Source organism: Stenella coeruleoalba, assembly GCF_951394435.1.
Source record: "Stenella coeruleoalba genome assembly, chromosome: 16".
Classification (NCBI taxonomy): domain Eukaryota; kingdom Metazoa; phylum Chordata; class Mammalia; order Artiodactyla; family Delphinidae; genus Stenella; species Stenella coeruleoalba.
Window position 1 is genome coordinate 52,521,593 of NC_137162.1, and position 14,577 is coordinate 52,536,169.

Below are 14,577 nucleotides of genomic sequence, written 5' to 3' on the forward strand. Positions count from 1 at the left end.
GTATAATTGACTAAAGCAGAAAAGCCTCGTAATCCTGTATTAAGGCCAAAGGAAATCAAAACATACTCAGGCTGCAGCATGTGCTCATAAACAAAGCTCTCAACTGGATTTCATAAGAAATATTGATCTCAAACTCTGAATCCTCTCACTTTGGCTACCATACATGATTGGGGTCAGTCCTTTCTATGTTGGAATTCCTCTGAAGGCCTCGATTCATGTATCAATAGATAGAAGACAACATAGGAGTAAACTTTATTTAAACAAATTATACCTGAGGCTGCTTATACAGCAACTCAGAGTACTTTTACTGAAAGACTGAAGATGTTTAAAAAGAATAGATAAGGGCTTCCCTGGGGGCGCAGTGGTTAAGAATCCGCCTGCCAGTGCACGGGACACGGGTTCGAGCCCTGGTCCGGGAAGATCCCACATGCCACAGAGCAACTAAGCCCGTGCGCCACAACTACTGAGCCTGCACTCTGGAGCCCACGAGCTACAACTACTGAGCCCGTGTGCCACAACTACTGAAGACCATGTGCCTAGAGCCCGTGCTCCACAACAAGAGAAGCCACCGCAATGAGAAGCCCGCACACCACAACGAAGAGTAGCCCCCGCTCGCCGCAACTAGAGAAAGCCCGTGCGCAGCAACAAAGACCCAACATAGCCAAAAATAAATAAATAAATTTATAAAAAGAAAGAGGATAGATAAGAAAATTGTCAATGGAACTCTTCAAAATTACAAGTTTGACTGGGTAAAGTTTGATTTAAGTAGACTTGGTTATACTAAAATGATCACCCTACCATGTTTAAACATCAATGATACACTTTATATTTATTTCTTTACTAGATACACTATTCAAGATTTGTGATCTTACTCATTGGAATTAGCTACATACCTTCCAAATATGACCCAAAGAATAACCCATTGAAAGTGGCTCTTTGTCTTTAGTACTTGAATTTAGCCAAGGACTCTGGTCTTCTATCTGTTAAACAGTGCTTTCTGCTGAGTAAAATAACAATCCACATGCGCACTGACAACATTCTACACATGCATATGCCTTTCAAGTCTGAAAATACAATTCAATGTGCCATAAAAGGTTGCTTACACACTGGTCAAAATCACCGTTCCTCTACTGTCTGCAGTAAACCTTCCGGACTAAAAAATGTGTAAACTAACCCTACACTTACAGCTGTAAAATGCTTCAAAGACATTTGGGGGGAAATAATCTCTTAAAGGCAGTACGTTCAAGATATTTGTTTTTAAAGCATCGAAAGGAAAGGCAAGTGCTGGGCAACTACTTGGGAACCCAAGAGACCCCAGTAACACAGAAGAAAGTTTTGGTCTGGCTCATGTTCTAAAGGTTGCAGGATGAGAAGAGTCAACTTCCAAACCCCTCTTCTACTCCCTCTGCCTTTCAAATTCAATCTTTCTTTGCCTTTAATCCTACAGAAAATTAGAAACAGTCTCCTAAACTGGGCCTTCCCACAGCAAATACAGCTTTTGCTTGCAAAAACCCTATTACCCATCAGCAAGGGTGTTTATTCTAGAGTGAACCGGCCTCTTCCACTCCAGAGCTGTGCTGCCTTTACAGACAGGATCCTTCTGACTGACCTAAGACGAGCACAAAGACATTCATTCTATACGCCTTGTGTTCAATTTAAAACCATAGACCCTGGCAATTAAAGAATCTGTGAGTTAGTCTCAAGGGAAAAAAAAAAAAAGCATCATTCTTAGTTGTCCTCAGGTGCTACAACACAATCCATGCCTTTCACTTAAAAAAAAGCAAAAACAAGCTACTGAAGTCTGGAAGTAGGAGCTAGAAAAAAAAGGGGGGAATTTCTCTCCTGGGAACTTTGGTAGCATAATAGAAACAAGTGAAAAATATAAATGCAAGATATTCAGCCCATTTTTCAGCAGTGCTGATGACGCCTCAAATGAAATCTTTATTTCCTTTTGTTAATCATCCTACAATCTTGGACTCATACAACCTACCTATTTAAATTCATCTTTTATGGAAGCTACATAATCTTCTTTCATTAAAATTTCCCTTGTTGATATAGGCAAACCAGGTCAGTTTCTGCTGGATTTGCATACTTGCAAATCCCTTAATTCAACTCCTTGTTGAAGGTTTAAAAGAGAGCAAGAGCTGAACCTCAGATACACATAAAACAAATACTGCTTCTATGTCTAAGTGAACATTGATACCATTTACAGATTCTCCCCCGCCCTCCCCGCACCACCACCCTACTCCTTGGGGCTGAGAGCCATGTCAATAATCATTATTTATTAAACAGGCTGCCATTCCCTTATACAGAATGTAGGAAGGGAGCACGGAGGGGTAGAAAATAATTACCTTGGATTTTTCTTTAAAGACCTCTGGAATGGAAAGCAAGGAAATCAATTCAGAAAGAATATGAAATATCCCCCCATATGCAAGCCCCCCAACACACACACAAGGCTGAGAAGTACATCCACACTCCATTATTCATATCAACTGTAACAAAAGACAAGATAAAAAACCTGGGGTCTTCAAGATAAACGCATCTATTTTCAATCCATTGAATATGTTTGCACATACACTTGCACATCCTTTACTCATCCACAAAACTCAAGCAGCTAGATTTGTTGAGAGAAACCTCTACACACCTCCTGAGAAAATGTGCTCTCAAAAATGACTGCTTCAGCCAAAGGAGAGAGAAGCAGCAAGTTACCAGTTTGACTGCCATTCTGGTTTGTGGCAGATTCCCTCCCTTCCCCTCTCCTCTCTGTCTCTCAGTTTATCTTTTGGCCTATTTTTTTTTCCAAAGCAGAGTAAAAGCATAAGGAATATCTCTCCTTGGACTTTAGCCACAAATACAACAAATCCAAAAACAAAAAGTTTCAAGGATTAAATAACACCCCAGCTAAGACCACAGGTCAGAGAAATGAAAAACTGCCAGATGACTGAAAGCTTGGTACTCCTACTCAAGAGTTAACGATGAGCAGTCTTGCTTCCCCTCCAGATGTTATGGCTCAAAACAGAAATACAGTATAAAGAAGGCATAGCCAGGCAGTTTTTGGAGAAAAGCCTTGCACAGAACTTGAACTGGCAGGCTGGGGGTTTGTCCTAAATAACCTTCACAGGTTGCACACACTGTTCTCAGATCCTGATTGATAGTCAGATTAAGAATCTTCCTAAAATTTCCTTATAATAAGAACAAGGTGAGGTGGTGGGAGGGTGCTGGGAGGTCAAATAGTCATCTAAAACATGTATAAAGGTATAGGGAAAATATAGACCTCCTAGACAGATAGAAAGCTATCATGCTTGGGGAAACTGGCCAGTAGTGGCAGCAACTGAGCCAAGGGTGAAGAAGCTACATTCAAAGAGTGACCTGTTTCAAATGAGTTGATTTTCTCACCCTTGAGTGCACAGAACTGTCCCATTTTGCCTAAATTTTTCAGGCATATAGGGAGGGGAGAGGAGGTTCACTCTCCACCTTTGGGAATCGAACAAAGCAAACGCTTGGCAGAGCTGAAAAAACTCCTCCTCCGTCAGGACCCTAGAGGCGGCAGCTCTGCAGGGATCCCTTCATAATTCCCCCTAGTTAACTCACTCTCGGCGGCCACAGAATCCGTTTCTACACCTTGGAATGGCCATGCGCAGGGTAGGAGGTGATCACTTTAGCCCTTCGCCATGGATCGCCTCCTTTCCCTACCTCCCACAATGGCTTCTAATTAACCCTTCCTGGTCCCTGCCCGGGTCAGGGCTGCTGGAAGTGTCTACAGCTTCACCGTACCAACATCTCCATCAAATCATCACACACACACACCCCAGCCCACCCCCACATGGATACAACTTCCCTCCGCGGTTTAACGTCGGTCGATTTACAGGTGCTTTTCTTTCTCTCCTTCCCACGGGCGGGGAAAGGGCTCAGTGCTTTTGGGAAGGCCCTCCCTCCCCCCTCCTCCCCCCTCCCTCCCTCCCACCCTCCTTCCTTCCTCCCCAGCTCTCATCAGGAGCCCGATCCCAGAGCTCCCCAGCAGGTCTGCACTCGCTTTAACCCGTTGAAGGGAGTTAGTTCTCATTTGGGACCCACTTAAGTAGGGCCCATGGAGCTTGGCTGACAATCTCCCTCTGCTTCACACCACCCCTACCCCCACGCACACACACACAGGAAAAGGCCGGCACCTTTTACCTCCCCTGTGGCCAGGTTTAATTCTCTCACTCCGTGTTCCAAACCTGGAATGGAGTGGGGGGTGGGGGTGGGGGTGAAGGATGCTAGAAGACAGGCGTTGGCGAGGGGAAAGGACAACAGGAGGGCAGAATGGAAACTCAGCAGTAAATCAGAGTTCAGACACAGTGTTTACTTACGAAATTTGGGGCTGGTGCTAGTTTCTGGCGTGGTGGTGGTAGAGGAGGAAGACGAGGAGGAGGAAGAGGAGGAGGCAGCATCCTGAAAGGGAGACAGGGTCCAGGAGGGAGTCGAATCATGAAGGTAGGAGGAGGTAGCGTATGCCGCAGTGGGCCAGGAGGGCATGGCCGGGGTACTGGGGGTTCCTGGCACCGGGGGTCGGGAGCCCGGAGTGCTGCTACCGAAGAAAGGGGCTGTCGTGGACAAGACCGTCGAGGGGGCCGCAGTGTTCCGTGCCGTGGTGGAACGCGGGCTGGCCCGGATGGGCACCCGCTGCCCGGGGAAGCGAGTGGGCGCCCGCGTGATGGTGGTCAGCCGGGTGCTAATCCGGTTGGGCGTCCTGGAAGAGGCGGCGCTGCCGGCGGAGGTGGCTGGAGACGTGGTGGAAGTGGTCGTGGTGGTGGTCTCCATGGCCTTGGGGAAGGAGCTGGGCTTGGAGAGAAAGAAGGGGTCCTGGCCCATCCCCTTGGAGTCCACCAGGTCGGTGGGCACGTATTCCTTGACGGAGCCCACCACGATCCATTTGAGCAGCATGAGGCTGAGCCCCAGGCCGATGAAGCCGATGAACAGAGGCACCACGCACAGCCACGTCTGCTGCCGGTTCCACACGATGCAGTCGCTACAGCGTAACTCCCGGGGGGGCTCGGCCGCCCCTTCGCCGCCGCCGTCCGGGCCCCCGCCCGCCGCCGCCGCCGCCGCCGCCGCCGCCGCAGCCACAGCCGCCGCGGTGCCCTCCTCGGCCGAGGCGGCGGCTGCCGAAGCGGCTCCAGGTGGCGAGGCAGCGGCCGCCCCTTCACTCATCCTAGGAGCCGGTCTTCACCTTCGCCCCCCCGAGGGCCGCGCCAGAGGCATGGGGCCGCGCGGGCCGGGCGCAGGCGCGGGCTCCGGCGGCGGCGGCGGCGGGCTCGGGCGCAGGCAGCGGCCGCGGCGGCCGCATGCAAATCGGCTCCCTGCCCCCACGCCCCTCCCCCCGAGAGGCGGGCGGCGGGCGGGGAGGAGAGGAGCGGGGGAGGGGACGCGGGCCGGGGAGGGGACGCGGGCCGGGGAGGTGGCGGCGAGGAGCTCTGAAGAGGGGCTAGACTGGCCCCCTGCGCCGCCGGCCGGTCAGGGAGCGGCGGGGCGCGTCTGCAGCCCGGCAGGCGGCCTCCTGTGCGCCGGGGCCCCGCGTCGTCTGCTGCTGCTGCTGCCGCTGCCGCTGCCGCTGCCGCTGCCGCCCGCCGCCTGCATGCGCTCCAGCCGCGCCGGCATCCTCGGGGCGCCGCACCCGGCCAGCTCCCCGGGGCGCCCGCCCGCGCCGCCCCTGGGCCTCGCGCCGCCTTCAGGGGCTGAGCGGGCCGGCCGCGGAACGCCAGGTGCCAGAGAGCCGCATTCCGACACAGAGGGGCCGGCCTGGCCGCCGCCGGTCGCCGGGCCCGCCGCGCCGCTTTCCTCGGCGGCTGCTCCGCGAGTCCGGGCGGTAAGGTGCACCTGTTCTTCAGCCGGCCCGCAGCCAACCCTCGGCTAGCACTGTCTGGGAGAGACCAATCCGAGCGCAGTGCGGAGGGCAAGCGGCCGGGCTCGCCTAGCTCCCGCCGCCTGAGACTCCGCGCCGGCGCCGCTGCCCGAGAGTCAAACTCCAGCGAGCTGCGCCGCCGCCGCGAGCCCGGGGCCGGGGACGCACTGGGCGCCCGCGGCGGGTGCTGTCCGACCCGCCGCGGAGGGAACCCCGCAAGCCGCAGAAGATTCGAAAGCACTGCCCGGCGCCCCTGTCCGGTCGCACTTGAAGGGGGAGACGTGAAACGAGAGACCGCGTCCGGGATCCGGGGGAACAGGGACCCCGGGCGGGAGGCGGCTCCAGGCGGGCGCTGGCAGCCAGGCGGGTGCGGTGTGCGCGGAGCCGCCACGGACTGGCTGGGCTTCAGGCAAAGTAGCGCCTCCCCCCAACACCTAATGGTGGTTTCTTAACGCGTACAAGATAAATGATCCAAGCAAACGCTCGCTTTGGAAGTGTGTGGCAAAAGCAGCTCCCGACCCACCGATTGTGAGCCCCTTTCCTGTGTGGATGCAGTGGGGTCAGAGGCTGAAGCTGCGGGGCGAGAGAGCAGGGGTGTGTGCGCGTGCGGGGGGGTGTCTGTGCGCTTCCCCGCCTGGCAGCGGGCGCTGCTGGATCAAGAGCCCGTTCCCTCCGACTTGCTAAGAGAGATGCTGGTGAAACAGACCTTTGTGCAATTACACCCGGCAGATACCTCTTAGCCGACGTGTGCTAACTTACCTTTTTAAAAAGTATTGTCTTTAAATGTAGATGTACACACAGGTGCACACATCACAAGGTAACTGAATGTGAGGTAACATTTAAAACGATTTGGGTTGGTATCCAAAATTCTTTCCTTTCTCTTCCTTTGGGTAGAGAGGCACCTGTGTACCTATATCTCAGGTGCAGTGTGGGACCCGCCTGGGGGACTAGGGGACCGGCCTAAGAAGGAAGGATGAAGGGGTAGAGAGCCAGCATCAGCGTGGTTTATGCTGATGGTGCAAAACCTCTCTAGTCGACTCTTCCCGGATTTCCTGATCTAAAGTGGAAACCGGAAAGATGTTTTACAAGCTCCAAGAAAGAGAGTTTGAGGATGGCAGCCTCCTAGAACACCTTCCCTGCACTGTATGATTGGCGCTGATGATGAAAACAGCGTTCTCTTGGCCTGTAATCGTGTCCCCAAAGATGAAGTTTTCAAGGTATCCATTTTATTCACAGGTGAAGAGCCGAATGGTACACTGAAAAGACTGCAAAGAGAGAAGGATGTATTGAAACAGGAAGCCCCTGAGATTTGGTGCCTACCAGAGTATTTTGCACAGACACGGTTAATAAATTATTTTTGATGTCAGTAATTCGGCTGTCACCTCTTTCAGCTATAACATTAATACTTTCCCCATAGGAAAGCTTTTGATTGTTAGTTTGATAGAACATGCCCTAATCCAGTAGTACTGAATATGGTTCCAAAAATTGCGAGTGAAAAAAATACCACAAGCCCTTGAATCTATATTCCTTCAGCTTTCCAGTGCAAGGCACAGTCCTCTTAAGTAAAAATTGACCCAATCTCTACCTTCTGTGAGTGCTGGGCAGTAACTGGCCAACCTTTCCTGTATAGCAAATAAAGGTTAGCTTTCACAGAAAATATTGTGAAATTATAGCAGGTGCTTTTGTCGAGTATATAAGACAGAAAATTACTTTTCCAAAACATTCCTAATTCATTGCCGCCCCCCATTATTCCTATGGCCCCTCCCTTCTTCCTTCCCCACTGAAATAAATCCAGTGTACAAAAAGGGATGCTGTAATGCTGCAGCTGGGCAAATGCTCCCCTGAAACTGCATTCGCACAAAACTAACCCCGTGTTGTCACAGTGCTCCCCAATGCCTTCTTCATCTACCTCTCCAAATTACCCCCACTTCTCATTTCCACTTGGCTTTAACAGCTTATTCATGGTTCCCTGTTCAGCTCATTTTCTCCCAGATCCCAAGCCTCTGCACTTGACTACCCATTAGCTGCTCTCGCAGTGAACATTATCACTAGTAGAAGGGAAAAAAAAAAAAAAGGACCTATTGCTGCGATAGCCTTGTATTGGGGAGTGGGTTTTATCAGCCCATCCAAGAAACTCTGGCTGGTACAATCATCATTAACTTGCAGTTTTACCATGAGGCTCCCTGGTAGCAGGTGGTAAGCACTGCAACTAGAATTGGGGGCGGGGGGGATCCACAACTGAGTCAAGGACAAGTGGTAGACATTCTCACTACCAATGAGCAGCCAGCTGATCAGTCCCATGGTAGGGCGGAGTCTCAGTCTGGTGACTCACAGCTCGCTGAAGCAGAATGCTGGAGAAAGAGCTTCACACTCAGGCTCTGAAGACAGGGATTCAAGTTTGAGCTCTGTAAGCAATAAAGTCACTCTGGGCCTCTGTTTTTCTCATCTAGGAAATGAAACTACAATACCTACATTCTATATAATATAAAATTGTATAGCTAAATATACTATTCACTGATGGCATCTTTTAAGCATGATTTTTAAAACACATCAGAAACCACTTTTATTAATATGTATTAAGTTATCACATAGTCTAAATAAAGCTTTTCAAAATACACTATATGGTCCTCAATCAAAATACAGATTACAACTTTCAAGAAACATTCTTGTTCTTCTGATATAATAATCTGAAAATTGTTCTGTTTTTTAATACTGAGGCTAATTATTTCATAAAGATGGATGTGCATGACCAGTTAGGGAAGAGTTATGCATACTTTTCTTGGATATCTCTACCTACTATAGAGAGGGGTGTGGATTTTTCTAACAAATGGGAATGACATAACTCAGCCTCTCCTGAGCTCCGTATCTGCCTGAATATAATCACCTTCTGGATGTCTCCTGTGTAATCCACTAACACATTAAACTCAGAATTTCTAACCATGATTTAAAGTTTGCCTACAAACCAGCATTTCTGTTGAATTACAGTTTTTCCCTTCAGTGGCACCAATATCTCCAGACTGGGAGTCTCAGTGCCATCTTTGACTCCTTACCTCTTGTATCCCAAGTTCAATAAGTTGCCATCATTAACACAGTATGATTGCCCTGGGTTCCCTCCACTGTAAATTCTTTGGCAAAGGCCCATCCTTAGAACCACAAGGCTGGAAGTGAACCTGGTGTTCAAACACCTCCAATGTGTCGTCCCCCAAAATATCCCAGGCCAACAGTCATCTGGATTTAGCTGGAGCTCTAGAGAAGAAACCACTTCCTGCTGAAGACCACACAGCCTGCAGACAGTATACAAGTACAGAGGTAATTTTAAAAGTCTTTGTGTTGAGTCAAAAACCTGCCTTCCTATATTTTCACCCTTTCTTCTTAGCTTACTCATTATATAAACCTTCCAAGAGCTAGGTGCCAGGCATGGAAGATGCAACAGAAAACAAAACAAAGCTCCCTACCTTCATGGAACTTATATTTTAGTGGAAGAGACTGACAATAAACAAACAAAATAGATAAATTATACAGACTATCAAGAAATGGGAAATGCCATTTTGGACCACAAAGAATATATCTTGTTGGTGTGAGTACACAGAACATCTCTTCTTCAATCCCAGCAACCTCAATTTATTTACCATCCTCTCAGGCCAAGAGGAGTTTACACCCCTAGGAGTAATAGGGTGCTCTTTTATTAGCTGTGGATTCTCTGGATAAATGTAGTTACTACAGAAATCAGTCTAGCTTGTAGAATCGTAATATCCTTCATGATATCCACTGGAATCATGTGTGTAGGCAATGTGATATCTCAAAACATTTCATGAAGTAAACACTTTACGAAGGGTTAATGTGGTTAGCCTTCTTCCCATGGTTGCATGTTCCTTTTTCTCTCTTGCTTTAGTCCACTCCTGTTATTATAATGATACACATTCCATAGTACATCATTGTGGCCTTTTTTAAAAAGAGAAGCAGATTGTTTTCTTCATAGTTCTCAACAAATAACGTTATTTATTTCTCATGGGAGCTTTATGTATTATACATAGGATTCATTCACAATGTACTGGAAAAATCCCCTGGTGGATCTGTCTGTTCACAACACCTTGACTCCAAGGATTTGTGCATTATATTCTAATTTCATAAATAAACAAAATAATATATAAATTCTACAGAGCAAAAAGCAAAAATCGGAAAGGTGAAAAACTTCCAGCCGCAACTATATCCTAGTCACAAAAAATGATTGTAACAATGTTCAGATTTAAGGTATGTAGATTGTCACCTAATTGCACTCTCATGAATTAGGAAATGCTGAATGCTGTATAATAGGAGGAGAAATTAGAAGTTTTGAATGAGGCACTAAGATAAAATAAATGTGAAATTTCAGTGGGAGTTGCCAAAAGACAATGCCAAAATTTCAAGGTAGGTTAACTAAGAATTGGGTAGATGGGGGGTTTCCCTGGTGGCACAGTGGTTAAGAATCTGCCTGCCAATGCAGGCATACCTAGGTCCGAGCCCTGGCTCGGGAAGATCCCACGTGCCACGGAGCAACTAAGCCCATGCGCCAGAACTACTGAGCCTGAGCTCTAAAGCCTGCAAGCCATAACTACTGAGCCCACGTGCCACGACTACTGAAGCCTGCACGCTTAGAGCCCTTGCTCCGCAACAAGAGAAGCCACGACAATGAGAAGCCCACGCACCGCAACGAAGAGTAGACCCTGCTTACCGCGACTGGAGAAAGCCTGCGCACAGCAACGAAGACCCAACACAGCCAAAAATAAATAAATAAATAGATAGATTTAAAAAAAAAAAAAAAGAATTGGGTAGATGGTACAACATATTGGAGGTTGAGGGAGGATTTTTTGTGAAGAGGACTTCTTTGGCAGAAGATGTGCTCTGAGTTCACAGGCGGAGGAGCACAAGTACAGAGCCTCATTACACCAAGTATAGTGAGAAGGGTCTCAGAGGAGTCCTGGAGAGCTTAGTAGAAGACCCCTACTCTTTGGGCAGGTCTCATTGGATTGGGATAGACACACAAGCCTCAGGCATCTCAAGTCAGGAGATGACTCAAGTGGACTGTGGCAGCAGAGGGCACTTTATGCCTCTGCCATACCAGGAAGGCGTGAAGCCATCCTCCAGCAGTAAGAGTCCAGTTGGAATGTACAGTGAGTGTAGCGGAGAAGCAGAGGTAGACAATGAGCTGGAAACTCAGTGTTGAAGGATCTGAGTGTCACAGTGAGATATCTATGTAATTTTTGTTTTGCATTGAATTCAAATTGCCTGTCCTTTAGGGCAGGGGTCCCCAACTGCCCACACAGGGCCGCACAGCAGGAGGTGAGCAGTGGGTGAGCGAGTGAAGCTTCATCTGCGCTCCTCTTAACTCCCCATCGCTCGCATTACCGCCTGAACCATCCCCCTGCCCCCAGCCATGGAAAAATTGTCTTCCAGGAAACCGGTCCCTGGTGCCAAAAAGGTTGGGGACCGCTGCTTAAGGGTACCAACATGGGTACTTTATCTTCGCACTAGAGTTGCCATCAGCATTTGTCTTATCTAGTTTTGGGTTTCTTTGTCAATAATTTCCCCTTTTCTCCCTGCTATCTTTCCCAAACATTGGTAGATATATTTTTCTTAGATCACTTCACTGTATAACTCTATTCTTTTGAAATCATCTTCAGATCTGAAATTGGAGGACTGGTAGATGAAAGTTCACCTTGACAATTCACTGATCAAGCAGAGGACGTGGTGCTTTGGAAAGATTCAAGGACATGTCTTCTCAGTGTGGTCAGAAACAAAAGTCATGAGTTCACTTTCTCGTTCCCTCTCTCCAAACCGCAAACAGAATTCCATTTGGCAATTCACAAGCTTCTCACCACTCCCAGACTGGCTTGAGTATCTGCGAACCCAGGTATAGAAGGGACACAATGCAGAAAGCCAGCTCCCTGAAATGGTTTTTTATAACTGAGGAAGAAACACCTCTGTCTCAAACTTCATTATTCCTAAGAAAGGCAGTTTTATACAGCTGCACATCCAGAAAGAGCTGATGTGAGTTCATACTGGTATAAATAACATTTTGCCTTCATCTCACCTTGTTTCTGGAAATCTACATTCTGCTTCCTCAGATTTGGGGATGAGACTTTCATAACACCCTTTAGGGAGAAAACAATCAGATAATTTCCTACAACTCTTCACTGGTTTTCTTTATGTCTCTACCATCACCTCCCGCCCCACCACCACCACCGAGCTGTTCAGAGAAGCCTGAGAACAGACAGCCTTGGCATCAGCCCTTGAGACCTTTAGTCACAGTAGTTTATGTGCCCATCGTGGGCCTACCTTCTTGCTTCATTTAACGGAATATAAGGTAAGAGTGTGAATTTAGAGTTAGGCCCCCCCCAGAACCTCTTCTGAGGATTATTGGTAGTCTAGGAAGGTATTCAAGTGCTCTACAATCTCTGATTTTCTGTAGCAGATTCAGTAAAGGAGAGAGCAGAAATCCTGGAGTCTGATTTCAATCTGACTTTCAAGAGGTTGTTGCACAGTTGAAAACATACCGCGTGTGATGTACCTGGTGCTGAGGTTAGCAGTAGGCAGCTCAGACATGGTAGTGAGTATTCTTATTTAATGAAAATCCAGTTGCCTCTATGGTGCATTACTTCAGGAGCCCACCTTTTCCAACAAGTTTTGCAGAAGATTTTTACAGGAGTTTGGCACTGCGTTGTTGACATTAACAAGGAGCAGCAAGGAGGCACTGCAGAGAAGCACTGGCCTCACAGCCCCAGGTGATGAATGTACACTCATTCATTCATTTCTGTGCGCCCCCAGCACACACACCACATGACCTGCTCAAAGGTGACCCACAGAATTACCAAGGAATAAGTTGTAACAGCTCATAGCAGATTTGGCCCATCTGTTTTGTCTCCAAAAAAAAAAAAAAAAGAGGATATCTCAGGAGGACAAAACTTGCTTGGTGCTTATGAATTAAGAAAGAAGGAAGGAAAACGCCACCTAATTTTTTTAGGAAAAAGTATCAACTAAACCCAAAAGGCTAACAGTGTTTACCCCTTGTGAAATAGATACTCCAAGGGGTTTTGAAGACTTAGAAAAGCTGTTCTTTATCCTGCCTTTGAGACTTTTACATTTGATGAAGGACAGTTGCCTGTTTTAAGCAAAGAGCTCAAGAAAGGTCCAAATGTATGTTTATATCTGTATGCGACCATGCGTGTGTGCAGTGCTGAAGCCAAATGCAGACAGTGCAGGAAAGAAAGATTATTCAAGGAGTGCTTGGTGACGAACTTATCCACTGGTTCCAGAGTTTTGTTTGATGCTATCTGAATGGAGTTGTAGCTTTGTCTAGCATCACTGGTTGTAATAAGGAGAGCAGCCCAGATCCAAAGATCAGAAGGTCTCAGTATGGTGCTGTGACCTTGACTCTTATAGGGAGGAAACGAGTGATTTATAGTTGGAGTTGTTATTTTGCTGTTAGATGAGTCTCAGTCAGTCAGCTGAGCAGGAAATGTTTATCTCTGTGTCTATCTAGTTTCAGGGGGACAGATTTAATCTTAGCTAATCATTCATGAGATAAAGAACAAGACATTAGAGGGTCTGTGTCTGCCCTTTACAGCAGGTTCAGGAAAAAGGAGAAAGGTCTGTGTTTGGTCTCATCACAGGTAAATAAGGAGGGTCATCTGTGAATCTTATGGGGGTCATGAGAAAGAGTTTACAAGGAGTCTCAACTAAGTCATATGGGGAAGCACACTTCTTGGTGGTAAGCCATTAACTGGAACATAAAAGGGTAGAAAGATTTCTGAAAAACAAAATTGTGGAGATGGTTTCCTTAACCACTGCCATTTTCCAGGAGCACAGGGTCCTGGTAAAATTCAACACTGATATTGACATATATTTATAGCTCTCTTTTTAGCATTTTAAGAATGTATATGTGCTAATAATTATTAGTTAAAATAAGAGTAATAACATGTTTTATAGATTTATGCTTATTTTTACACGGGAAATATGAAGTAAAATTATCTGCCAATCTTTAGTATCTGTGAAAAACAGTGAAAAAAACATAGGAATTCCATCAGGAGGAGACAAAAAGTGGATCAGAACTTGACAAAATATTCTTCATATTCTAGTTAGCTTAACAGAGGGTATTTTAGAATTTAGAAACCATAAAGCTGTATCACAATAAATCCTTTAAGCCATGGATATATCCTATAAAATTTATAAAACACACAAACTATATTAATGTATTAGTTGTCTTTCTTGGGAGTATGGCTAACATACATTTTTTTTCAATTCAAGGTCTCAAAAATCATTTTTTAAATTAATGTTGGAATGTAAGAATATTAAAATGTCTTCCCTTTTGAATATAGACTTCTCGAGACATTTGATTGACATATTTGACCAATAATTGTGTTTGCGCATGCTTGGGTGCACGTGTGTGTGTGTGTGTGTGTAACGATATATGTAAAGAAGTAAGGGAGGGTGTGGAAGCAGATTTTGTATTAAGTATTTAAGGAATAAGCTGGAATAGGAATGGGATTATATGTATGAATTAGAGAAAGCTATCTACGAAACAGTGATGATTAGATTCCAAACACAAGTAAGTCACAGAAAGTAAAAACAGATAAGTCTTTGGGCTTGTTTACCCAAAGGAAGTTCTCGGGGTTGGGGAAATGCAAAGTTGAGCCTCTCAGAGACTAACTAGGCCAACT

General features: G+C 46.8%; 1 protein-coding gene across 9 annotated transcripts in view; it reads right to left on the reverse strand.

The window, feature by feature from the left end:
* The window catches only part of NRG3 (neuregulin 3), a 1,065,324-nt gene extending 1,060,026 nt beyond the window's left edge, over positions 1 to 5,298 (reverse strand). For all 9 annotated transcript variants that reach the window (XM_079899415.1, XM_079899414.1, XM_079899409.1 and 6 more), the window contains exon 1: positions 4,350 to 5,298. In XM_079899415.1, the coding sequence (XP_079755541.1) occupies positions 4,350 to 5,190 (841 nt within the window). In that variant the 5' untranslated portion in view covers positions 5,191 to 5,298. The remainder of the gene's footprint in view (positions 1 to 4,349) is intronic.
* Between the last annotated feature and the right edge of the window lie 9,279 nt (positions 5,299 to 14,577).